General features: G+C 42.1%; 2 protein-coding genes, 1 long non-coding RNA gene and 1 gene segment (V, D, J or C); 3 read left to right on the top strand and 1 right to left on the bottom strand.

Annotated features, from left to right (window-relative positions):
• The first annotated feature begins 247 nt into the window (after positions 1 to 247).
• LOC102234324 (E3 ubiquitin-protein ligase TRIM21-like) lies at positions 248 to 13,630 on the top strand. The gene is made up of 2 exons (XM_023335333.1): positions 248 to 725; positions 10,297 to 13,630. The coding sequence occupies exon 2, from the start codon at positions 10,305 to 10,307 to the stop codon at positions 11,967 to 11,969; it is 1,665 nt and encodes a 554-aa protein (XP_023191101.1). The 5' UTR covers positions 248 to 725; positions 10,297 to 10,304; the 3' UTR covers positions 11,970 to 13,630.
• A 65-nt stretch (positions 13,631 to 13,695) lies between these two features.
• On the bottom strand, positions 13,696 to 19,006 carry LOC106700208 (zinc finger and SCAN domain-containing protein 2-like). Of its 3 annotated transcripts, none has more exons than XM_023335368.1 (5): positions 18,794 to 19,006; positions 17,425 to 17,646; positions 15,393 to 16,261; positions 13,959 to 14,086; positions 13,696 to 13,865 (listed from the first exon to the last, which is right to left on the bottom strand). In XM_023335368.1, the coding sequence occupies exons 1-3, from the start codon at positions 18,978 to 18,980 to the stop codon at positions 15,441 to 15,443; spliced, it is 1,230 nt and encodes a 409-aa protein (XP_023191136.1). In that variant the 5' UTR covers positions 18,981 to 19,006; the 3' UTR covers positions 13,696 to 13,865; positions 13,959 to 14,086; positions 15,393 to 15,440. The 3 variants fall into 3 exon arrangements, with proteins under 3 accessions (XP_023191136.1, XP_023191138.1, XP_023191137.1); XM_023335370.1 differs by having other exon boundaries at positions 13,697 to 13,865; positions 18,842 to 19,006; XM_023335369.1 differs by lacking the exons at positions 13,696 to 13,865; positions 13,959 to 14,086 and having other exon boundaries at positions 14,918 to 16,261.
• On the top strand, positions 14,093 to 14,749 carry LOC111608905. The segment is given in 2 exon segments: positions 14,093 to 14,206; positions 14,334 to 14,749. Coding segments are annotated over 2 exon segments (444 nt in total).
• LOC111608917 lies at positions 18,906 to 23,121 on the top strand. Of its 2 annotated transcripts, none has more exons than XR_002752893.1 (3): positions 18,906 to 18,992; positions 20,165 to 20,260; positions 20,854 to 23,121. It is a non-coding gene; the product is annotated as an uncharacterized LOC111608917 (long non-coding RNA). The 2 variants fall into 2 exon arrangements; XR_002752894.1 differs by lacking the exon at positions 18,906 to 18,992 and adding an exon at positions 19,315 to 19,387.
• Positions 23,122 to 24,649: the final 1,528 nt, after the last annotated feature.

Raw genomic sequence — 24,649 nt, 5'->3', positions numbered from 1 at the left:
TTAAACCACTAAAACCTGCAGTTCTCCACAGCAGCCACTAGAGGGCCTCTCTCCCTGTTAAACCACTAAAACCTGCAGTACTCCACAGCAGCCACTAGAGGGCCTCACTCCCTGTTAATCTACTGGTTGTTGAGTCTTTGGACTGAAGACAAAGACAACAGAGACATGAAGCAGTAAAGATCAGAGACAGAGCTGCTGAGGAAGCAGAAAACTCTCTGATTGGTTGAGTTGAAGTGGCCCCGCCCACTGACCTTCAGCTCATCCAATGACATCATTTCTTCCTCCTTCTGTTGCAACATTGTTGATCTGCTGTGTTCTCAGTTTAACTTTGGGACAGCTCCTGCGTCTCCTGTCCTTTAGGAAGGTTAACAGATAACAGACGACTGATTACAGAACCACTCCAACTGTCACATGCCAATGTGCCGCTGGGCAAGGCATTTAACCCCAGGTAGACTGAGATCTGAGTTGCATGTGAATGTGTTTCACATGGTGCAACTCCAGGTCCAGTGGAAGACGAACACATCGGCATTTCTTTGCTCTCCTGCAGACAACGGTGGACACAGAAGATATCGTCTGATTTTTAAGTGAATCTCTTGGTGGAAACGAGTTCACTGCTGAAACGGTCCGAAAGGATCTTTAATGAGGTCTGATTATTTCGACATACTGAGTGTCATCAGGACACGGTCTAAAGTCTGAAGACAGAAGTGGGCAGGTCTGTGGATTCTGTGAGTAAAACCAACTGAGTGTAAGATAATATTGATGTGACAGAATAAACATGATGTGACATGTTATCACCCTCAGTGTCAGAATAAACATTAAAATGCCCCACTATAATAATCTTATTGGTATTTAACTCTAAATCATATAAATCTGATCTGAAAATAGAGAGTCAGGGTCTGGTGGACGATGCAAAGCTGCTTTGCAACTTGCCATTAGTAACTGGTCAGATGAAGCTGCCATTAGTCTGAATCTGAAGGAGGAAACAGAGAGAAAAGCAGAAGCAGTTAGAGGCAGAGTGACCTTAGAAACACACGGTGAGCGTCACTTTCCAGAAGTGAAAGTTAAGTGAGTGAAGAGCAGTAGAGCTGCAAACGAGACTCATTTCTTCTTCTCCCTCAACCACCGAGTCCAACAGCGGTAAGCAAGGGAGGAAATCCCATCTCTTTAGTGCGGGGGACAATAAACGGGGACATTTCATAAGAACCATTTTGGGGATTCAGCCAAGTTACAGTGGAATGTAATGGAAAATGTGGCTTAAAAAGTTTTTAAAGTGTTCAAGCTGCAGGGTCAAAATGACTAGTAAGAGGTAATGCACATCAAACTGTTTTCCACAGTAATTAAACTGTTGAGACCCATAAAAGTCAAACTAAAATGTAAATGTTTAGATGTGAGTTTAGTTCAGAGTCACAGATCTAACCTCTGCTCCACCTTTACAAAAACTTAAAGCTCTAAATAAAAACACGTTTTGATGAGAAACTCCCTCCTGAGTCAAACTCTTCTTATTAACATAAGAGTTAAAGAGATAAATATGAATGAAATATTTGCTACCTTTGAGAAAAACAAAACCAAGTCTATCAAAGTAATATAACCAGTTTTGCTAGTTGTGATTTAAAGGATAACGAGGCCGTTCATCATGATTCAGCCAAAGTAATAAAATAACCAACTGGACTCTGATTTTTATTGTTTCTTCCTATTGAACAATTAAAGTAAATAAAATGTGTTTCATGTCTTTTGCTTTAAGTATTTACTTACCAGCGGGTTTGTTGTTTGTGCTGCAGAGCCACAGCTAGCAGCTAGCAGCAAGAAGCTAGCAGCTAGGAGCTAGCAGCTAGGAGCTAGCAGCTAGGAGCTAGCAGCTAGGAGCTAGGAGCTAGGAGCTAGCAGCTAGCTCCTCTCTTCAGCGGCTCTAACGGAGCCGGTACCGTTCAGCTGCTGTTTGGACTGAACCATTGTTCTAACAATGGGGGCGACTTAAAGATTCATTCGTAATTTTTTTTAGATGAATGGCAGATTTATTTCATCCTTTGTTTCTTTTGCCTTTTTATATTGATGTTGTTTGAATATGAAGGTTTCTTTGGGGGAAAATCCCAGACTTTTCCAAACTGGGATTTCCAGCCGTAGCGGCTCTACAGCACCGGCAACATCAACTAAAACATTTCAAGTTATCCTCCATAGTGTTAAGGAAAAATGATTAATTTTAGTGCTTAATACAGTTAATCTACGACATGTGTAACAGTTATGTATAATACTCTTATTTGGAACAGGTCTCGTCTGAGATGCAGGGCCCTTTGTCTCCCCCACACCAGAGCAATAAAATTTACATTCCGATGGGGGGGGCAAGAGACTTCTTGGCGCCAGGGATCGCCCGTACCAGACAGAGATGACCGCGAAGTGGTCCGCCCTCGGACTTAGATAAAAACCAGACACCTTTGCCAGAAGGAGGGGAGTTTCCGGGGTTCTCTGGTGGGACGAAACGGGTCCCTGATTGGTCAGACAACGGAGCGCCTCCTTTGCATATATTAAATAGGGAAACTCCTCTTCTGTTTAAAAATTCCAGGCCAGAAAACGGAGTTAGAGTTTTTTTCATCTTTTCTCCACGTGGGCGCCTTTGTCTGTCTCTGTGTTTTGTCTGTCTACCCCTTGTGTGTGTTTTTATTTTTATGAGAAAATGCATATCTCTGTTCCTCTGCAGCTTTGTTGTTCATTGTTTTGTATGAGATTAAACTCTGTGATCTGTGACGTCAACACGCTTTGTTGTTGTTTCGTTTTAGCAGCACGCGGTCGCTGCACGTCGCGCATGGAGAGCGTCACTCGTCAATCCCGGGCAAGATTAAAGAGGAAAAGAGCCAAACGTTTTGTCCAAAGCTAGCATTAAATGATCCTCTTTTTTTTTAATAATTGGGGGCTTCGTCCGGTTCTGGAATCTTGGCGGGTGGCGGTCTCTCCCCGATCCGTCCGGCTCGTGCGGTAAGACGTTTTTTAATTACTCTTTTGTTGTGTGTAGACACGCGGAGTTTCGACGCTGCAGGAGTATATAGATTGTCTCTAAAAGAGTCTGTTTAGTAATTTGACAGGAAAAGTACACGTTACAGGGAATCGTGGCGGATTCAGATGGACGGAGTTTACGTTGCCTCTATCGTCAAAATGCTGGGTTTCTTCATTATGTTCTTGTGCCCTGGGAATTCGTTACTGGGTCCCTAAAAAAGCAATTTGGGAATTGTGTATCAATTTGGTAGTTTGGGCTTGAATCGGCCCGGAGATTTGACTCAGCTCCAGCGGACTTATATTGGCCTACATCGGTTAAATCTTGAAAAGTATGTTAAATTGATTTTTCTCTGGTGAAACATTGAAAAGGAGTTGAATCGCTCTTGAAATAGGACTTATATTGGAATCAAGCTGAATCGCTTTATTGGACTTATATTGGGTTTCGCGTTGAATCGCTCTATTCATCGGTTAAATCTTGAAAAGTATGTTAAATTAATTTTTCTCTGGTCAAACATTGAAAAAGGGGTTGAATCGCTCTTGAAATAGGACTTATATTGAACTCGAGCTGAATCGCTCTATTGGACTTATATTGGGTTTCGAGTTGAATCACTCAGAGGACTAACTTTGCAAGTTGGAAAATGGATGCATTTTTGAAGCCGGCATTTTATTTTTAATTCCCCCGTTTGTCTCTTACGTTTGTTTGTAACTGTGTATGTGTGTCTCTGTGTGTGTCTGTGCGTGTGTATCTGTGTGGCCGTGTGTGTGCGCGTGCGCGAGTTCGGGCTGGCTGTGTGTTTGAGCGGAGTGTTAAGTTGTTTGAATAGCGCTGTTTGCTTGAATGTGAGTTACTTTTGCTGCGTTTTATTGTACAGTTATTATGGACACTGAGTTGCGACACGTGCTGTACGCTATTTTATGGTCGGGGTTCGTAGAAGAGTCTTAACGGGGAAAGTAGAACGATGGCGAAACGTGGTCTTTTAGTTTAAAAATAAATAAATAAAAATAGGAGTTAAGTACATAAAACTGGTACCAGGAAACAAAATTATTGGTTGTGGTTTGATTTTAACATAACTTTGAGATCTCTCTTTTTAAACGTGCACGGGGAATTAAAAGGTTCCTTAAGATTGGAGTTTAAAATTAATTAAATTGACACATGAAAATATGTTAATAAAACATTGGACAATTCCTGAAGCTTCAGTAAATTTCATATAAACTTTAGTAAAATTGATATAAATTACAGTAAAATTTGATAGAATAATGACCACAGACTGACACTTGGGGACTGATGAAATTCTGACTGACTATGAAACCTGGCCGGATGTGTGTTTTGTGTTTTCTGTAACATGTTTTGTGTTTTTGTATTGTGTTGCAATTCATGTTGGTGTGAGAGAGTGTGTGATTGGAGATAAAATACCACTGGGTATTTTATGTCATATAAATACAGAGCAATTTTTTAGTGCTGTTATGTGGTGCAAAATTTCCAGTTTTTACAAACATCCTCTGTGTTAACTTGGACTAAATTATTAAATTAAGCGATAACAGCAGTAAAGTGTGACCTGCAGTGTAAAGTTTGGAAGGTGATTAAAGGATAGAATTTTGATAAAATAAATCATCTGAACAAATTGAAAATAAATTATGGGTTCTAAGGTTAAATAAATGAATAAATAAATAAATAAAATAAGAAAGAATGAGCCAAGAATATGAGGTCACAGAGGATTCTAGAAATGCTGTCTTGGCAAATTAATAGATAAATACATAAATAAAGTGAATAGATAAATAGATAAATACACACATGATTGGGTAGAGAAATAAATAAACTAAAAAGTATATAGCGTTGACAACTAAAATATTAGCTTAAATGTTAAGTATTCCTTTTAGGCTGACGAGGAAGTAGTAAAATGGAATAAATTACAATGAGTAAAATAGGACTTTTTTCATGAGTTGAGGATAAGACAAAACGAAGATTTTTAGAGAAACAGGCTCTAACTGTAAGAGGAAATTGTTCAGATAACAACAAACTGCAATATGCAACTGACTCACAATCAGTCTTTTTCAAACAGACCAAAACTTTAAGATAGATAAAATATTGTTAAATCTACAGGACTTACGGATAATTAGACAGGATAAATTAGAAGTCACTCTCTTGTTAAATAGAAATTGGTTAAATATAGAAAAGTTTGCTAAAATTTACAAGATTTGTTGTTGAAGGATAACATTAAGTTTGAAATAACTTATTGGTTAATAAAAAACATTATATGGAACTATTGTAGAGAATCAATGTTAAATTGTAATAAGAGATGGTTAAATAGTGCCTATAGACAGACGAGAGGGCTGCAAATAAAATAAGAAAATTAAGAAAAATAAATAAATAGAACAAAACAAGAAGAAGCGACAAGTATGTTTATTTAGACATGAGACTAATGGAGCTCAAGGAGGAGTTATAACTCCATTCACAGAAGTTCAGCACGGGAGAATAAGCTACAGCTGTGCTGTAACTTCTACCCCCACTAGATTCAACTAATTAACATGTGAAGCCTCTTTGTATACCACTAATTTTAAGTGCGAAGCAACCTCTGCTCACAGAAGTTCAGCAAGGGAGCACCAGCAGCTGTAAGGCAAATTATACTCTCTCCCATCGTTTACAGTACTTCCTGACAAAATATCTGCATGTAAGTTCATTTTTAAAAGTAGAAGGAACTAAAACATATCTGATGATTCCAGTGCCAAAGCCTATTAAAGAATTAGGTGTTCCTCCTGAAATCCCTATCGGCTCTCTTTCTGCCATAAAATCAGCCCCTCCAAGAGGTGAGGGAGGGGTTTTATGGTGGGTTATAGATTTGCTTTGTGCTCTGACAGAAGAGGTTGCTCGGATAAGTGTAGTGACTTTAAAAATACAACTTGTAAAATTTAACAATACAAAAGGATTTAATTTTTCTTTTTCCTAAGGAACATAGAGATTGGCTGTTTAAATTTTAGGGTATTGTTTCACATTATAGATTATAGGAAGGAGTAGAGAGTCTTTTCTCATCACATAAGACAGGATTTTTGATGCAGTTTGGTTTCCTAGCTTTAGTGAAACATTTTCTCTTTAAAGTAGATAGTTTAAACAAGCGGATACATAGTGAGTAAGGAATAATGTGGAAAATGTTAAATATAAGTTTTTAGCGTCAAAACACTGAGTCAACTGTCACACGCTGACACTCTTGGTAATGATTTTCTGGTTTCCTTTCATATTACTTTTATATAGTGAGTAGTTTAGATTTTTATCTTTAAATTTGTTTTCATTAGTCTGACTCTTTAGTTGGCTATTTGTTCTGCACTCATTTAGTTAACTTTAAGTGTCAGTTCTTCTATATTTTGTTAAATATCACGAATTCATTTTGAGTTACCAGTTTCCTCTTATTTTGTTCCGAAAGGGGGAGGGGGAAATTTGATCTTTAGTTTACTTTCTTTTCATTTGTAGATTTAGTGATATACTGACCAGTATTTGTTAGGATTTTGTGTTTAATTACCCCTTAGTGTGTTAATGGTCTGATCAGCCGTTATCTAAGTTCCCCTCATGTCTTGTTAGGTCAGTTTGTGCTTACGTCGTTCTGTTATTACCTGTGTTGTTTTTTGTTATGTTGATTTCAGTAGGGGCCCAATTTATTATTTTTGGATTTTCTTTGTTAACTGTGTTTGAATTTTTTTCTTCAACGTCTCTCTGGTTCGTTTATGCAAAACCTTCGCAGAGTCTTAATTGGTACACATGCTTTGTCAAACACTGCTGAAAATTTTTGAGAAGTTTTCTACAACGAATTATTTGATAATCATGAGAGTAAAATTGAATACTGAGTTTTAAAACTGTAATGTGAAATGTTTTGGGAAAATAGTAATCTTGAAGGTTTGAAGCATGCTAACATAAATTGTTCTGTTTGTTTTGAAATGTTTGCCTGTTAGGACGGGGGCAGCATTGAATATGGGTGGATTTTTCTCAGCTAAAATAATAACCCTGTTTCATCAACATCGTTATTTCACATACTAGAAATAGTGATACATTAGTCAGTAATGTATCAAAGGGGGAGAAGATGTATGGGTTCATTTTTTATAATACTTAAACAAATTTTTGAGGAACATGTCTGATCTGTGCTACACATAAAAAAGTGAAAGGAAAATATTCTCTGGTAATATATGTGCTTATTTTGAATAGGTTTGAGTTGTTCTCCATTAAAAGATTTTCTGACAATGGGCTAACATATTTTGAGAAAATAGATAAATTTATAGTGATAATGAAGCATATTTTGGTTAATTAACTTGGGAAAATAATTATAGAAATTAAAATATTATTGTGTTAGCCATTTTCAGAGCATTGATTTAATGGAGCATGAATGTTTTAAGAAATGTTTTGAAGAATCTGTTCTTGATTAAAGTTATCACTAATCACTAAAAGTACACAGGCGGGATTATAATGATTTTTCTAAACTTGATTTTGATTTTTTGATTTACATCCATTTAAAACGATTTTGAATAAAACTTTAAATTCGACGACAAGTAAAAGCCGAGGTAAAAATTGGTATATTTTGAAAATGTTTGGTTTTGTTAAGGCATACATTTACATTATAATTTCTCCAGCTCTAACTCTTTTGAATTTTGTTTAAGGAACGCATGTAAAATGATTTAGACAAATAACCAGTAAGATCTAGTTTGTTCTATAAAAGTAATTTAAATGGGACAGTTTAATTCACAGCGATTTTCATTTTTGATGGTAAATGTAAGCTTTACAACTACATTTTTAGGTTTTTGTGTTTGTTTTGTTTCGTTTGTTTGATCCTATTTTTACAAGATTGGTTTAAGAAAAGATCTGCATTTGTTTAATATTCTGGCAAAACGTTACTTTGGAAACATGTCTTTTGAAGCGGGTGATTACAAGGTTTTGCTGTTTTCCATCGGGTAGGAACTATAGTTTGAAATAATAGAAACGTAAATTGAAGGGATCACATCCACCATTTGATGAACAGAACTGGACAAAGTAGGAGATAAGGCTTCACGAGATGAGTTGCTCATGATTTTACACGCAGACTGCCCTGGAATTCCGAGCTCCAGGTGGGACTTTGGACTCTGTCACACAAGCTGTTGTCATGCGAGGCGGGGGTGGGGCTGCTTGGAGAAGCGGCTTCACACTTATTTCGAAGATAGCAGCCACAGAGTCGCGAGCGGTGGAGGATTCACTCTGACACGGGTTTGCAGCCATTTTCCTGGTGCCCTGTGGATGTGGTCTCATTCAAAATCTGCGTTCTTTGATAAAAGGATTAAAATAATTTCCCTGGATGGAAGATAACAAAACAAATTTATTTTTAGGTGAAACCATCGTTTGATTATGCTGACATTAATGCAGATGATATTAAAGAATGTTGTAATTGTGTTTCTGATGCTAATGAAATTCATGTTGAAACAAAATGTCTGTTTTAATAACCTGTGACAGGTCGTTTCCTAAGATCTAATTTCCTCACGAGGAGATTTCACTTTCTTTTTGAAACTCACGGTTATATTGGCATAATAATCCAATTTTCAGTGAGCAACGGACGCTCAGGTGAAAACCTGAGGTTTCCGACCGAAGAAGATCAAGCTGCATGAGGATCATCATAAACTTTTATTGCGTTTTTTCGTTCGTTGTGAACTCTGACAAGGACTGTCGTTTTGTTTTTTGCGCGCATTTTTTGAACAATTCCTGACGAAGACTTCATATTTTTTTTGAGAGACTGTCGATGGACATTTAAAAAAAAAAAAACAGAAAAGACGTGCAGCAGATTGTAATTTTGTGTCTTTCTCCTTTGACAGGTTGTACTTGTGTGGTGAATGTTGTCTTTTAAGTTGCAGAGCATGTCTTACTAATTTTTCTATGTATGTCCCTGTTTTATTTTTATTCATTTTATACTTTGGGTTTTTGTTTGTCCTGTGTTTTGGTTGGATTGTGATAATTTTGTTTTATGTTTTTATATTTTTGTAAGGATAAGTGTTTCTTACCCCTGGGTTTTGTTTAAAAAGGGGGACTGTATATAATTAGGGTACGTCACTCTTTTGTTTTCTATTTTTTCGTTTTTTTATTAGTTTAATACATAGTTTTGGTTCTGTATTAGAAGGCTTAATCAATTTTTTGTGAGATCTTTGGTGAAGATCTCAAAAGGGGGACTGTTAAGGAAAAATGATTAATTTTAGTGCTTAATACAGTTAATCTACGACATGTGTAACAGTTATGTATAATACTCTTATTTGGAACAGGTCTCGTCTGAGATGCAGGGCCCTTTGTCTCCCCCACACCAGAGCAATAAAATTTACATTCCGATGGGGGGGGCAAGAGACTTCTTGGCGCCAGGGATCGCCCGTACCAGACAGAGATGACCGCGAAGTGGTCCGCCCTCGGACTTAGATAAAAACCAGACACCTTTGCCAGAAGGAGGGGAGTTTCCGGGGTTCTCTGGTGGGACGAAACGGGTCCCTGATTGGTCAGACAACGGAGCGCCTCCTTTGCATATATTAAATAGGGAAACTCCTCTTCTGTTTAAAAATTCCAGGCCAGAAAACGGAGTTAGAGTTTTTTTCATCTTTTCTCCACGTGGGCGCCTTTGTCTGTCTCTGTGTTTTGTCTGTCTACCCCTTGTGTGTGTTTTTATTTTTATGAGAAAATGCATATCTCTGTTCCTCTGCAGCTTTGTTGTTCATTGTTTTGTATGAGATTAAACTCTGTGATCTGTGACGTCAACACGCTTTGTTGTTGTTTCGTTTTAGCAGCACGCGGTCGCTGCACGTCGCGCATGGAGAGCGTCACTCGTCAATCCCGGGCAAGATTAAAGAGGAAAAGAGCCAAACGTTTTGTCCAAAGCTAGCATTAAATGATCCTCTTTTTTTTAATAATAGATTGCTTTCAACCAACATGAAAACAAAATGAAAATGTTCCAAAAATCTGTTTTATTATTTAATTCAAACTAAAATAAAATATACTCCTATGGAAATTTCAGTTTTATTCAAAACTCGTCCAGGTTTATGTTTTATAGAAAGACGCCCCCATTCAGATTAATCCAGTAAATGTCTCTGAGGAGATGAAATGCTGTGTTTGGACATATCAGAGGAAAGTCCAGAGTTAAACTGCTGCCTGGCCTCTAATTCAAGCTTCTTTAGTTCCTATAGCTCCTGATGCCATCTGGTGTCAGGGTGATCAGATGTTCTTCTCCTTTGGTCCGCTGATTGAACTCCCTTCATGGAACCCGATCAGAACATCTCAGACCTTCAGATCAGATAATCTGTTAATCATTGATCTGTGTCTCCTGTCCTCAGATTCAGACATGTCTTCTGGCAGCAGCCGGCGGTCTGAGGATCAGTTTCTGTGCTCCATCTGTCTGGATGTGTTCACTGATCCAGTCAGCACACCATGTGGACACAACTTCTGCAAGACCTGCATCACTCAGGACTGGGACGGAAATGTTCCCTACAAATGTCCTCTGTGTAATGAACATTTCACCTGCAGACCTCAGCTCAGAGTCAACACCTTCATCAAAGAGATGGTTGATCAGTTCAGACGTGAAGCTCAGCAGGAAGCCAGCAGCAGCTCAGAGCAACAAGCTGCCAAGCCAGGAGAAGTTCCCTGTGACGTCTGCACTGGACCCAAACTGAAGGCCCTGAAGTCCTGCATGGTGTGTCTGACCTCCTACTGCCAGACTCACCTGGAGCCTCACCTGACCGCTCCACGTCTGAAGACTCATCAGCTGATGGAGCCGGTGGAGAACCTGGAGGACAGGATGTGTCTGCAGCACGATAAACCTCTGGAGCTGTTCTGTAGGAACGACCAGACATGCGTCTGCTTGGTCTGTCCTGTTTTAGACCACAAGAACCACGAGCTGGTTCCTCTGAGAGAAGAATCTGAAGGAAAGAAGGCAGAGCTGAGGAAGATGGAGGCTGAAGTTCAGGAGATGATCCAGGAGAGACGACTGAAGATCCAGGAGATCAGAGAGTCGGTGAAGATCAGTAAAGATGCTGCAAACAGAGAGAAAGCAGAAGGTGTTCAGGTCTTCACGGCTCTGATAGAGTCTGCTGAGAGAGGCCTGAAGGAGCTCCTCAAGGAGATCCAAGACAAACAGGAAACTACAGAGAAACAGGCTGAAGACTTCATCAGAGATCTGGAACAGGAGATCTCTGAGCTGAAGAAGAGGAGCTCTGAGGTCAAGCAGCTCTCACAGGATGAAGATCACCTCCACCTCCTCCAAAGCTTCTCCTCCCTGAAAGATGCTCCACCCACCAAGACCTGGACAGAGGTCAGAGTTCATCCACCATCACATGAGAGGACTGTAGTGAGAGCTGTGGCTCATCTGGAGGAGACGATCAGGGAAAAGAAGATGAAGAAGCTCCTAGAGGTTGAGCTCAAGAGTGTCCAGCAGTTTGCAGTGGCTGTGACTCTGGATCCTGATACGGCTCATCTTGATCTCATCCTGTCTGATGATGGAAAACAAGTGAGAGATGGAGATATGAGGAAAAATCTTCCAGACAATCCAGAGAGATTTTCTAAGTGTGTTTTTGTTTTAGCAGAGCAGAGTTTCTCTTCAGGCAGATTTTACTTTGAGGTTCAAGTTAAAGGAAAGACTGACTGGACTTTAGGAGTGGTTAGAGAATCTGTTGACAGGAAAGGAAACATCACTCTGTGTCCTCAGAACGGTTTCTGGACTGTTGGGTTGAGAAATGGAAATTCTTACAAAGCTGCTGCTGGACCTTCAGTCTGGCTCTTTCTCCATCCTGGTCCTCAGAAGGTGGGGGTGTTTGTGGATTATGAGGAGGGTCTGGTCTCCTTCTATGATGTAGATGCTGCTGCAATGATCTACTCCTTTACTGGCTGCTGCTTCAAGGAGAAACTCTACCCATTGTTCAGTCCTGGCCTTAGTGATGAAGGTAAAAACTGTTCTCCTCTGATCATCTGTCCTGTTTATCACACTAGTTGTTGCTCTGATGAAGCTCCATGAAGAATGAATCTGTAGGTGAAGCCCTTCTGGTGCAGAGGTGAGCTTTGTCCACCTGCAATATGCTGTAAAGGCCATCAGAAAGTGAACACGTTTCCCTGGGTAAAGTGTGGGCAGTCCTTGGAAGGTAAGGGGCATGGTCAAGACTCTGCATCATGGTAATCTCTTAAGTGCTTTAACACCAAATATTGGTCAGGAAAATGGGTGATTTGCCTAAAATCACCCATTTTGACCGTTTGTGCAAAACTAAAGCTGCATGAAAAGGTCACTGTTGAGATCTGATCCAACAGCCTACCAGGTGGGAGCAAAGGCAGTTAAACCAGTCGGCCACTAAAGCTGACCAAGGTTCACATAGTCCATACATATCAGGGGTCAGGGTCAATGACTTCCATTGGTTCCTCTTAGGGGGAACTTGTGCAATGTGTACCTAGACTATGAGCGCCCTTCCCTGGAAAGCTGGGGAAGTAGATCTCTGCCATGTATGCAGAACATACCAACCGTGGGAAGATGGCAGATATCTGTGCTTTGGCACAGTACCAGGTACCAACAGGGAAGTCAAGCAACAAGTTTTGTGCAGGTGCCCTAAAGGTTTCAAAGTTTGAAATGTGACTTCCTCTATCCCACACCCTGTCATGATAACAGGTCCCACAGACCCACAGACGGCTCATTTCTTCCATGCCCCCAGACCCACGTCTGATGCAACCTGGCACAGGTAAGACTCTGTCTTAAAGCGAAGGCTCAGACAATCGCAACGAGCTCACAGACATGGCAGAGAGTACGGCCTGTCTTCTCCTGGATGGAAGAAGGAACCATTCATCCAGAGCAGGGGGGCCCAAAGTGGGTCCTGGAGGCCCGGCATCCTGCATGTTTTAGTCTCTCCCTGGTACCAACAACCTTCTCAGCAGGTCAATGTTCTTCTTAGATCTCTAACGAGCCGTCGTTGAATCCAGGTGCGTTAAACCAGGGAGAGACTAAAACATGCAGGATGCCGGCCCTCAGGGACCCACTTTGGGCCCCTGATCCAGAGTGTTGACCTGCCCTTTATGCACCTCGTCACCCCTCAAAGGGCCTGGTAGGGAGCAAAGTGTCTGCCGATACTTTACTGTTAATTTCAGTGAAAAATAACTGGATACATCAGTGATGAAGTATGAAAATAAAAACCTGGTCTGGAGAAAATGTTATTTATTTATCTTTGCTGTTAAACATTTTCTATCTGTAATTAGAACATTTCTGCCTGGCCTGTGTTTTTCTTTTTCATTTTCATGTGACTGTGTTAATGTAACGACAGGAAAATTAAATAAACTGTACAAAGAAATCTTGTCTACTTGTATTTCGAATTTGACAAAAATGGCACAAAATCCAAGTTTTCTGGAAATGTTTTTGTGGTGATGCTCAGATGATGGCGGCTTTGGAGAAAACCAGTTTACAGACAGAGGTTCTGCCTGATCTTCTGGCAGCTCTGGCTTCTTCCAGGGATCAGTGGACACAAAAATGCATTTACATCAAAATGGCCCCAGTTTGTTTCCTGAGAAGTGAAAATGAATGATTAAAATTACATGAAAAGTAGTAAGTTAATGCAAACCTACCGACCGGGCGTGCCGTGGTGGCGGAGGGATTAGCGCGACCCACATTCAGAGGCAACGTGGCTTCGACGTGGCTGTCGCAGGTTCGACTCCTGGACCCGACGATGTTTACCGCATGTCTTCCCCCTTTCCTGTCAGCCTACTTTGAAAAAGGGACACTAGAGCCACAAAACGACCCCTTGTGGGGCGATAAAAAAACCCCACTGACCATTTCCTTCTGCTACGGTGAAGCTGAAGCCGGTGGAGAATTTCTGATGCTCTTTTCTTCAAGATGAGATGTTGCTCAGAGTTTTGCTACATCAAGTCTGGAGAAACTCTGAGGTACAGAACATCAGAGAATATTTCTGCTGTCAACAGTATCCAGTAAAACCAGTAAAACCAGTTCCTCCTGAACATCTGACCCACTGACCAGCTGCTGGAGCCTCGTCTCCTCTCTGGTGAACTCCACCTCTCCTCTCCACCAGGGGGCGCCATGCTCCAGTAGGCGGTGCTCTCCTTGTGCTCTGTGTTCCAGCATTGTGTCAATAAGAAGTGGTGCTGTGAAGAGAACAATAGTCAGACTGAATGTTGAACATCAGCTGCTTCCTCCTGCTGATTTAAACCTTGGTGGACAGATGGAACATTGGCTGTGGATTATTCTGGCTGCTCTTTTCTCTGGTAAGGTACAAAGATCAACATGTTTCCTCTACATGGAGTAGAAGTCTTTAAAGCTGCTGATTGTTCTCCTTTAATCAATCATCTTTATTGATCCATCTCTTCCTCTGCATGTTCTGTTCTTCCCCAGAGTGTAAAGGAGACTCAGTGAAGCAGACAGAAGGAGAAGTTGTTGCTGCTGCAGGAGAATCACTGACTCTGAGATGTACCTATGAAACCAGTGGTACTAATTATGCCTTGTTCTGGTACAAACAAGGAGAAAACAGTTTCCCAAAGTACATGGTGAAGCAGCTGTCATCGTCAAAATATAAAGCTCCAGATTTCGACAATGACAGATTTGATGCTGACTTCAATAAAGACGAGAAATCCTTCAACCTGAAGATCCAGGATCTCCGTCTGTCAGACTCTGCTGTGTACTACTGCGCTCTGCAGCCCACAGTGACAGGAAACACCAGAACCCTGTACAAAAACCTGCAGTTCTCCACAGCAGCCACTAGAGGGCCTCACTCCCTGCTCCTCCTGCACAGTTAGGACTCAGTAGCAGACATCAGTTCGCTTCATTCCCAGATTCACTGAGACTTCAGCCGTTTTTCTGATCTGACTGCCTGGTTCTGTTCTGGGACTGAACTGGACTGTTCTGATACAACGACGGTGGCACATGATTGGCTGAGCCTAAAAAAAAAAAAAAAAGACTGGACAGAGACACTGACGGAGAAAACAAACTTTATTTAAAGGAATCTGTAAGAAAACGGATTTATCGGCGCCAATTGTGTGAATTCTAAGAGATCGGTGATCGGCCGACATGTGAAGCCGATTTTATCCTCCGATTTTATCTACCTCAAAAACGGCCTAAAAATCAACCACTGCCCTCTTCTGCTCTCTCCTGACAGAGGTTTGACGGACAGACCGCCCACCGGGTCGGGTCTGCACGTTGGCAGTTAACAAGCCACCACATTCTTACCAACTCAGCAACTTTCTTGCTATATTAAGCAACATTTCAGTCAAACAAATTGATATCAGCCAAAATCAGAATCAGCAGGTCAGGCTTTTTAAAGACTGGTGATCGGCCAAAAAAACCTCCATCGGTGCAGTTCTAGTCAGAACCTCAGTACCTGACACTTGACCCGGGCCGGTTCTCCGGCCCGGGTCAACTTTTTCCTTCCATTCATCATGATTTTGATGACTAAACCTGTTTAGTTGCCACTTTGTTCTTCTCTCTGAGGCTCCGCCCACACATTCAGCCAAAGCCTGGCTCCGCCCCTCTGTGCTGAGTCCTGATGTGGCCCAGCAGACCCGTCTTCTGGCTGAAGCTCCGCCCACATGTTCTGCAGCTGAACGGTTTCTCTCCGGAATGCGTTCTGACGTGTCGCCACAAACTTCCCCCCTGAGTGAAACTTTTCCCACATTGCCTGCAGGAGAACGGCTTCTCCCCCGTATGGGTCCTCATGTGGGACAAGTAGCGGCAGTTGAACCGGAAGCGTTTCCCGCAGGTGTTGCAGGAATACAGAGTCTCTGCTGCTGGAGTCCGCCGGGCCCAGTTCGCTGCTGACCGGCGAGCGGACGCCGTCCCACAGGGTCCGCTGTCGGTGGGGGCCGATGAGGTCGAAGGTCGTCCTCCCTCTGAACCCACAGAGACAACGTCCTCGGCTGGGGATGCTGTCCAATATGTCACCTGGGCCGCAGCTCCACCATCATCATCATCATCATCATCCAGACTCTCTGACCCAGAAGAACTTTCTGCATATTTTCTTCTCTTCTTCCTGGACTTGACTTTAGATCCTTGAAGAGGTTCTGACCCAGGGTTTGGTTCTGGTTCAGTCTGATCACTTTCTTCATCAGTCGGAACCGCCATGAACGTCTCCGGGTCCGGCTGCTCTTCCTCCTGACAGACACACAGATCCTCCTGGTTCTGTTTGATCCAGGACGGTTCTGGATCCTCCTGGTACTCTTGCTTCAGTGATAGTGCTGGTTCCTCCTGGTCCAGTCTCCAGGTCCTACCGTGGTTCTGGAGCTGCCGGCCCATCAGTACCTGATCAGAATCTTGTTGCTGTGGAAGTTCTGTGGGAACAAGAGAAGACATGATCAGAACTGCTGATGGTTCTGGTGTCCAGACCCAGAGAGCAGCAGTTTGTTTTGTCTCTGCTTTGGACCGGACCGGACCGGACCGGACCGGCCTGCTTCTCTGTAATGATCTGAGCTCTTGAAGCTCGGACCTCCTGGTGCTGCTAAATTCGCAGCCTGACCTAAAATGAGTGGCGGTCTGGATTTACCGAGAGCTAAACAGGAATTAGCTTCTCGTTCTTAGAAAGTCCAGTGGAAAAACGATCCGACGCCAAGGAGACGATGGCAGTCTGAATAATGACGCCCACGTTTTGGTATGAAGCAGAGACTTTACTGCTGGGTCAACAATCAAGGTCTGTTAACGAAAACAAAGTAACAAAAAATGGAAGTAATTTTGTTTTACTGAAATAAAAGTAAAAACGAGACGTTGCAGCAACCAGATTAACAGAGAAATTGAGCTCAGTTTCTGTTTGGGCCTCATTAGCATGAAGTTTAGTTTCCAGCTGTTTTGTTCCTGCTGTGCCTCGTTCTGCCAGCAGGTGGCGTAAGTAACCTGGTCTGTGTTGGTGCCGCTCCGTCCAGCACCAACACTGGACCTTCCAGATTACTGTCAATAATCTGAGATCAAAACGAGATCAGATATGTGGAAAGTTATTAAAAATCCCACAAACCTTAAAATAAAAACAGATTTTAACTCATTTAAAGGTTAATCTGCCAGAATCTTTTAACCGGGCCTGGTTGTCGCTCAATTGCCCCAAATTAACCCATTTTTATAAAACTGTGGCACTTTTCTGGGATGTTGCTAATATGATTTTATTCTGCTATGCAACTGGTGTAAGAAGAAAGACTGAAGCTTAACTGGGGCCCACATGGGGCCCACATGGGGCCCATCGGTGAGATCTGTTATGTCTCTGAGTTATTTTTTACTTTTAATCAATAATCACTGTTTCCAGTAGCAGCTGTTACTGCCTGATTTATCAGAGCGGAACCAGAACCAGAACCCGACCCGGTTAGGTTCTGTTGATCTGTGTTTGATTCTCCTGAATTATCAGGATTTTCTACGAGGTTCGGTTCTGCTGGACCCACTTCCCTCTGAAAGCCAGAACCACGTCGGGTCGGGTCAGGAGTGGTACTGTTAGCCGGGCTGTACCGGGTCTCACCTGCTCTGCAAGGTTTCGTGTCCGGCAGCTGGTGCCGATGACCCTGTTCTCCTCCAAACTGGACCGAGCCGATTCCAGAACCGCAGAATAACTCTCTGATCTGCAGTACCACATCCCGGCCCGGTTCTGCTTCACCCGGGTCGGGTCTGTGGTTTTGCTCCTGGCTCCATAGTTTTGGGTCAGTCAGAACCGGGTCCTCAGGAACCTTCAGCAGCTGGAGTTCTGGACGGATAGAAGAACCGAGACCAGCGGTCAGCCCCAAGTCTGCTCCTGCTGGACCCACTCAGAACCAGAACCAGCTTCAGCATCGATCTCCGGGTCCAGGTTCTGGTTGGGAAGTGAAGAACTGGCGGCTTCAGATCAGATCCAACTAGAAAAACTGAAATATTCTGGATCAACGACCAGATTAGAAATATTTACGATTAAAAAACTCAAATTAAAGCCACTAAAAATATTAGCCATCCCATAATTAGTTGTGTTATTAAGCAGAATAATTCTGCTTAAGTCTGACCCGTTAGATCAACTTATTGGGTCTCAGGTGGTCAGTGGCCGAAAGAACATCTAAACCTTTTTAAATAAATAAAATAAATATTTTAGTAACTAAAACATTCATTTCTTAACAAATTTATTAATAAAAAATACATTTGTTAAATAATCTAGTTCTAATGTCATTTGTGAAGTATTAAACACAGAATAGAGTCCAAACAGCAGGTTCTGTAAAGCTTCCGGTTCTGACCCAGAGCCGTTTCTGATTGGCTGATGAGGAGCTGACAGCCTGCGGGTTGGCCAGCAGCAGCTTCTCCTCCCGCTGACCGCCGGGTTGGTTCCCGGTGTGTGTGGTGTTCCGGACCTGTTGGTTCCCGGTGTGTGCGGTGTTGCGGACCTGTTGGTTCCCGGTGTGTGCGGTGTTGCGGACCTGTTGGTTCCGGACCTGTTGGTTCCGGACCTGTTGGTTCCCGGTGTGTGCGGTGTTGCGGACCTGTTGGTTCCCGGTGTGTGTGGTGTTGCGGACCTGTTGGTTCCCGGTGTGTGTGGTGTTCCGGACCTGTTGGTTCCGGACCTGTTGGTTCCCGGTGTGTGCGGTGTTGCGGACCTGTTGGTTCCGGACCTGTTGGTTCCCGGTGTGTGTGGTGTTGCGGACCTGTTGGTTCCCGGTGTGTGTGGTGTTCCGGACCTGTTGGTTCCGGACCTGTTGGTTCCCGGTGTGTGTGGTGTTCCGGACCTGTTGGTTCCGGACCTGTTGGTTCCCGGTGTGTGTGGTGTTGCGGACCTGTTGGTTCCGGGTGTGTGTGGTGTTGCGGACCTGTTGGTTCCCGGTGTGTGTGGTGTTGCGGACCTGTTGGTTCCGGGTGTGTGTGGTGTTGCGGACCTGTTGGTTCCGGACCCGTTGGTTCCGGGTGTGTGTGGTGTTGCGGACCTGTTGGTTCCGGGTGTGTGTCGGTCCCCCAGCGGCTCTCCAGCAGCCTGACGGTGTTCTCCACCTCGGAGAAATTCTCCTCCGCGGCAGCAGCGAGTCTCTCCCTGATGAACTCTCTCAGAGGCTGAACGGAACACATTGCTGCTGACAGGTTCGGCTCAGATCCAACAGATCCACCGTCAAACAGCTGCGGACTCACAGCGCGGCTAGCTGCTGCTAACGGCTACTAGCCAGGCTAAGCTAATCACAGGAAGTTACGTGATGCTTGGAGCGGCGTTTCAAACACGTCACATTGTTTATTTTTATTGTTTCCGATGGAAAAAATCCAATAAACAGAAAGAAACAGGAGAGAAGATAGAATCGGGCACAGTGGATCAAATATCTCCTATCATTAAACATCAGACATTAAATATGGACGCAGGAATGACCGGAACCAAAGAAACAAGTTCTTTAGGAACTTTGTTAATATGAGATGAAATTTGACATTGTGGATTTACTGCAGAAGGATTCGGGAATCAGAGGATATCAGACTATATTTGATGCAGTGTAAGTTGTATCATAGGACAAAGTTTTTTCCCCTTTGTTTTATTTTATGTCATGCGGTTCACACTCCTTACCGGTTGGTGGCGGTAATGCTCGCCTAACGTTTCTTGCCAACCGCCAATAAATTTCAAGAAGAAAAAAAAATCCCGTAATGTGGAAGTCAGCAGAAAAACACGAAAATATAATTTGAGTTTTGTTTTATTTTTAATGTCTTCCAATCCAAACCAAAAATAAAATGAAGTAAAACCGTTTGTGTCTTCTCACCTTCTCCCCTTCACAATAAAAGCATACATTCCGGTGTGAAATATATACACTGTATCCGCCACAGTAGGATGATAAATTTAAGAACTTTCTCACATTTAAACCCAGCAGCTGTTCAGTTTCGGTTTATTTTAAACTCGTCCTGTAGTTCCGGTGTTGTGCTAAAATCTGTCCCCATGTCGGAGCGGAACCGACCATTTATGACTCTCATAATCATGTCAGGGTTGTAACTTTAAGTTTAATCGACAGCTGATGTTTTTTAAAAATAACAAAACTCTAAAATAAATAAGTAAACTTGGTCTTGTTTTACTTACAGTTTTGAAAATCAGTTTTTTTCTTTAGCCAAACAGTTTTCCAGCACATTGTGTGTATTTGTCATTTTTTATTACTCATATAAAATTATGGAAGCAGGACATGAAAAATTAGACTTCCTGAAAACAGTGCAGACTTTCTGGCAAATCGCATTATTATTATTATTATTATAGTATTATTACCAGTTGCTTTTTTTTTTTTTTACAGTTCATGTCAGCCAGTGTTTCTCAACCTGCTTTGGGACAGCGCCCCCTATCCATCATCCAGGTCCCTCTCCGCCCCCACCAAAGAAGATACTTTTCAGTGAATATTATTTTATGATTAATATTACTATCATTATTGTTGCCCTCCTGATTTGTATTGTTGTTTCTGTATTTAGCGTCAAAAATCCTCAACAGAAAAAACACATTACTTAATAATTAGTTCCAAAGAACAAAAAATCCATGTGAATAGAAATCAGTTTTAAAGGCGTCTAAGAAAAATGCAATGAAAGGACATTCAACTTAAAATCAGTAGGAGCATCAGCAGCCAATCAGAGCGGAAAAAATGATTTTGATTTATAGATTAATAGTTTTACTGTACAGAAATGACAAAGAACAAAACTGGTTCTAAAATCCTAACGAGTAAAACTGAAAGTGTCGTGACATTAAAACTGACATGAGAAATAAAACTGAAGACATAAATATATGAAATAGCATCTAATAAAAAACAGAAATAAGTAATAAGTTTCTTACTGTTATGGTTTGTCAAATATATTTCTTCTTAGTACTAGATGTGATCTCAACACACCATGGCACCTCAACAATATTATCTTATCTTTTATGTGAAAAATGTCTGTTTGTTCTTGCCATTCAGTTCTTTGTACTAATTGTTGCTCTTGATTTTTCACTCTTCAGCACCAGAATCTCTGATCCTGATTCACATCTGGTGTCGCTCCAGTTCTCCTGTTTCTGAGTTTTGCAACAAGTGAGTCACAGCAAAGCCGTTAGCCGGGGGCAACGCTAAGCTGATGCTTCCAGTAGCAGGAGCTGCGCCAAGAAGCTAACAGAAGCTAACAGAAACTAAGGGAAGCTAACAGAAGCTAACAGAAACTAAGGGAAGCTAACAGAAGCTAAGGGAAGCTAACAGAAGCTAACAGAAACTAAGGGAAGCTAACAGAAGCTAACAGAAACTAAGGGAAGCTAACAGAAGCTAAGGGAAGCTAACAGAAGCTAACAGAAACTAAGGGAAGCTAACAGAAGCTAAAAGAAACTAAGGGAAGCTAACAGAAGCTAAGGGAAGCTAACAGAAGCTAACAGAAACTAAGGGAAGCTAACAGAAACTAAGGGAAGCTAATAGAAGCTAAGGGAAGCTAACAGAAACTAAGGGAAGCTAGCAGAAGCTAACAGAAACTAAGGGAAGCTAACAGAAGCTAACAGAAACTAAGGGAAGCTAACAGAAAATAAGGGAAGCTAACAGAATCTAACAGAAACTAAGAAGCTAACAGAAAGTAAGGGAAGCTAATAGAAACTAAGGGAAGCTAACAGAAGCTAATAGAAGCTAACAGAAACTAAGGGAAGCTAACAGAAGCTAACAGAAACTAAGGGAAGCTAACAGAAACTAAGGGAAGCTAACAGAAACTAAGGGAAGCTAACAGGAGCTAACAGAAACTAAGGGAAGCTAACAGAAACTAAGGGAAGCTAACAGAAGCTAAGGGAAGCTAACAGAAACTAACGTAAGCTAACAGAAGCTAACAGAAACTAAGGGAATCTAACAGAAGCTAACAGAAACTAAGGGAAGCGAACAGAAACTAAGGGAAGCTAACAGAAGCTAAGAGAAACTAAGGGAAGCTAATAGAAGCTAACAGAAGCTAACGGAAACTAAGGGAAGCTAATAGAAGCTAACAGAAGCTAACAGAAACTAAGGGAAGCTAACAGAAGCTAACTGAAACTAAGGGAAGCTAATAGAAGCTAACAGAAACTAAGGGAAGCTAATAGAAGCTAATAGAAGCTAACAGAAACTAAGGGAAGCTAACAGAAACTAAGGGAAGCTAACAGAAACTAAGGGAAGCTAATGGAAGCTAACAGAAACTAAGGGAAGCTAACAGAAGCTAATAGAAGCTAACAGAAGCTAACAGAAACTGAGGGAAGCTAACAGAAACTAAGGGAAGCTAACAGAAGCTAATAGAAGCTAATAGAAACTAACAGAAACTAAGGGAAGCTAACAGAAGCTAAGGGAAGCTAACAGAAACTAAGGGAAGCTAACAGAAGCTAATAGAAGCTAACAGAAGCTAACAGAAACTAAGGGAAGCTAACAGAAACTAAGGGAAGCTAACAGAAGCTAATAGAAGCTAAGGGAAGCTAACAGAAGCTAACAGAAGCTAACAGAAACACTGAAGAGGAGTTGCCATGGATACAGTTGCAACATGTTTTATTGTTACACGCCTCAGTTTTTAGCATGTAGCTTAGCGTCTAGCCTGGTCTTGTTGTGCATAAGGTGTAAAGTTTACCTCCAAGCAAACGACCCCAAAGGAATCGCAGCGCCCCCTATATGTAAATATTTCTGCCAGCGCCCCCTATATGTTAATATTTCTGCCAGCGCCCCCTATATGTTAATATTTCTGCCAGCGCCCCCTATGTGTTAATATTTCTGCCAGCGCCCCCTATATGTTAATATTTCTGCCAGCGCCCCCTGCCGCCCCGTTGAGAAACATTACTCTAAGATAATAAATCCTAGCATTTGTATTAAATGCTTCCTCCCTGATTCTGTGATGCGTTTCATAAAAAAAGAAAAATGATTATTTGCCAAAGTTATGGAGGATATTTCAGCGGCAGGCTGAACCTCCACCAGGGGGCAGCAAACAGGAACAAATATCCACCAAAACGCTGAAATTTCTACATTTATTTCACATTTTCAATAGAAAACAATGTTGATATTCTTTTATCATGAATAGTTATACATTTGAGATATTTTTGAACTATTAAAGGCATAAAATGACAACATTAAAGTTGATTTTAAAGTGCAGTAAATGTGACAGAACAGCCAGAACTGTCAGGCTGAAGTTAAACATTCAGGAGATGAAGAACCGGGTCGGTTTCCTGGATCAGAACCAGGAGGAGGAGCTGATCTGTTCCTGAACTCAGAGACTCAAACTTCCTCCTTCAGTTCAATTCAACTCTCCAACATTAACTCTGCTCAACATGGACTATTATGGTCTGTCTCTGCTCATCATCTCTCTGCTAACAGGTCAGATAAAAATGTTTTATGACTAAATTAAACACGATTCTCTGTGAATCGCCTCACATTGAACTGATTTCTCCTCCATCAGGAGTCAGATGTGATGAACTCAGACCCATCAAGATCGAACTGTTCAGCTTCGAAAGCAGCTCCGTTAATCTGTCTTACAGTTTATCCAGAGAAGCTCGAAGCAACGACTATTTCTACTGGTACCGTCAGAACCCAGGAGAACCTCCAGAGGTTCTGATCTCCCACTCTGCATCAGGAGCTGAAGGGGTTAAAAAAGTTCCTGAACTGAAGATTGAAGTGAGGAAAACCCAGATGGATCTGCTGATCTCCTCTGCTGCAGTGACAGACTCTGCTGTGTACTACTGCGCTGTGAAGCCCACAGTGACAGGAAACACCAGAACCCTGTACAAAAACCTACAGTACTCCACAGCAGCCACTAGAGGGCCTCACTCCCTGTTGATCCACTAAAACCCGCAGTACTCCCCAGCAGCCACTAGAGGGCCTCACTCCCTGTTAATCCACTAAAACCTGCAGTTCTCCACAGCAGCCACTAGAGGGCCTCACTCCCTGTTAAACCAATAAAACCTGCAGTTCTCCACAGCAGCCACTAGAGGGCCTCACTCCCTGTTAATCCACTGGTTGTTGAGTCTTTGGACTGAAGACAAAGACAACAGAGACATGAAGCAGTAAAGATCAAAGACAGAGCTGCTGAGGAAGCAGAAAACTCTCTGATTGGTTGAGTTGAAGTGGCCCCGCCCACTGACCTTCAGCTCATCCAATCCTCTCCCTTGTTACTCTCTGAGGTTTCCAGTATTGCTCTGACGCCGCCTCCCACTGATCCAGGATTTGGGTTATGAAGCTGTAATGACTTTGTGCCAAGGCAACAGATTGATACCTTTCATAAATTTGCAAATCACACACTAAGACTATTTTATTACTGTTGAAGAACTTAACATTACATTGGCACAATAATTGAGCAGCCATATTTCTCTATTTTGTATACGCTTTAATAAATGTGTCACTACAAATTGATTCAGTAGGACAGAAAAATAAAAAAAATCTAGCAAACGTAACTTTTTTAAATCCATAAACTGAACTAAATGACTGTTCAGATCTTTGGTTGCTCTGAACTCAGAACTTCCTCCTGCTCTGGCTGATTGGAAGGCTTGGAAATGATAACTTGAGGTTTTCCTGTCTGGAGGTTCAGTCTGCTATAGGATCCGGTCGGGTCTGGCTGCACAGCCTTGGGGAACGCCGTATGCAAGGCAGGCCTGTTACTCTTCTCTTCTGCTGCTGTAGATGTTTGGTCCTTTTTCTCGGGCGTTCCTGGAGGTTTCCATGCTGAGCCGGTTCTCTGTTTCCTCATTCTGAGGTGTTCTTTCTTGTCCGCTGGTCAGTTTTCTCTGCATTATCTCCAACCGCTCAGTCTGTAGACAACAGCCATCCTGCCTTTAGAGGTGATGACGC

Source organism: Xiphophorus maculatus, chromosome 6 (assembly GCF_002775205.1).
Source record: "Xiphophorus maculatus strain JP 163 A chromosome 6, X_maculatus-5.0-male, whole genome shotgun sequence".
Lineage (NCBI taxonomy): Eukaryota > Metazoa > Chordata > Actinopteri > Cyprinodontiformes > Poeciliidae > Xiphophorus > Xiphophorus maculatus.
This window is presented reverse-complemented; position numbering and strand designations above follow the sequence as displayed.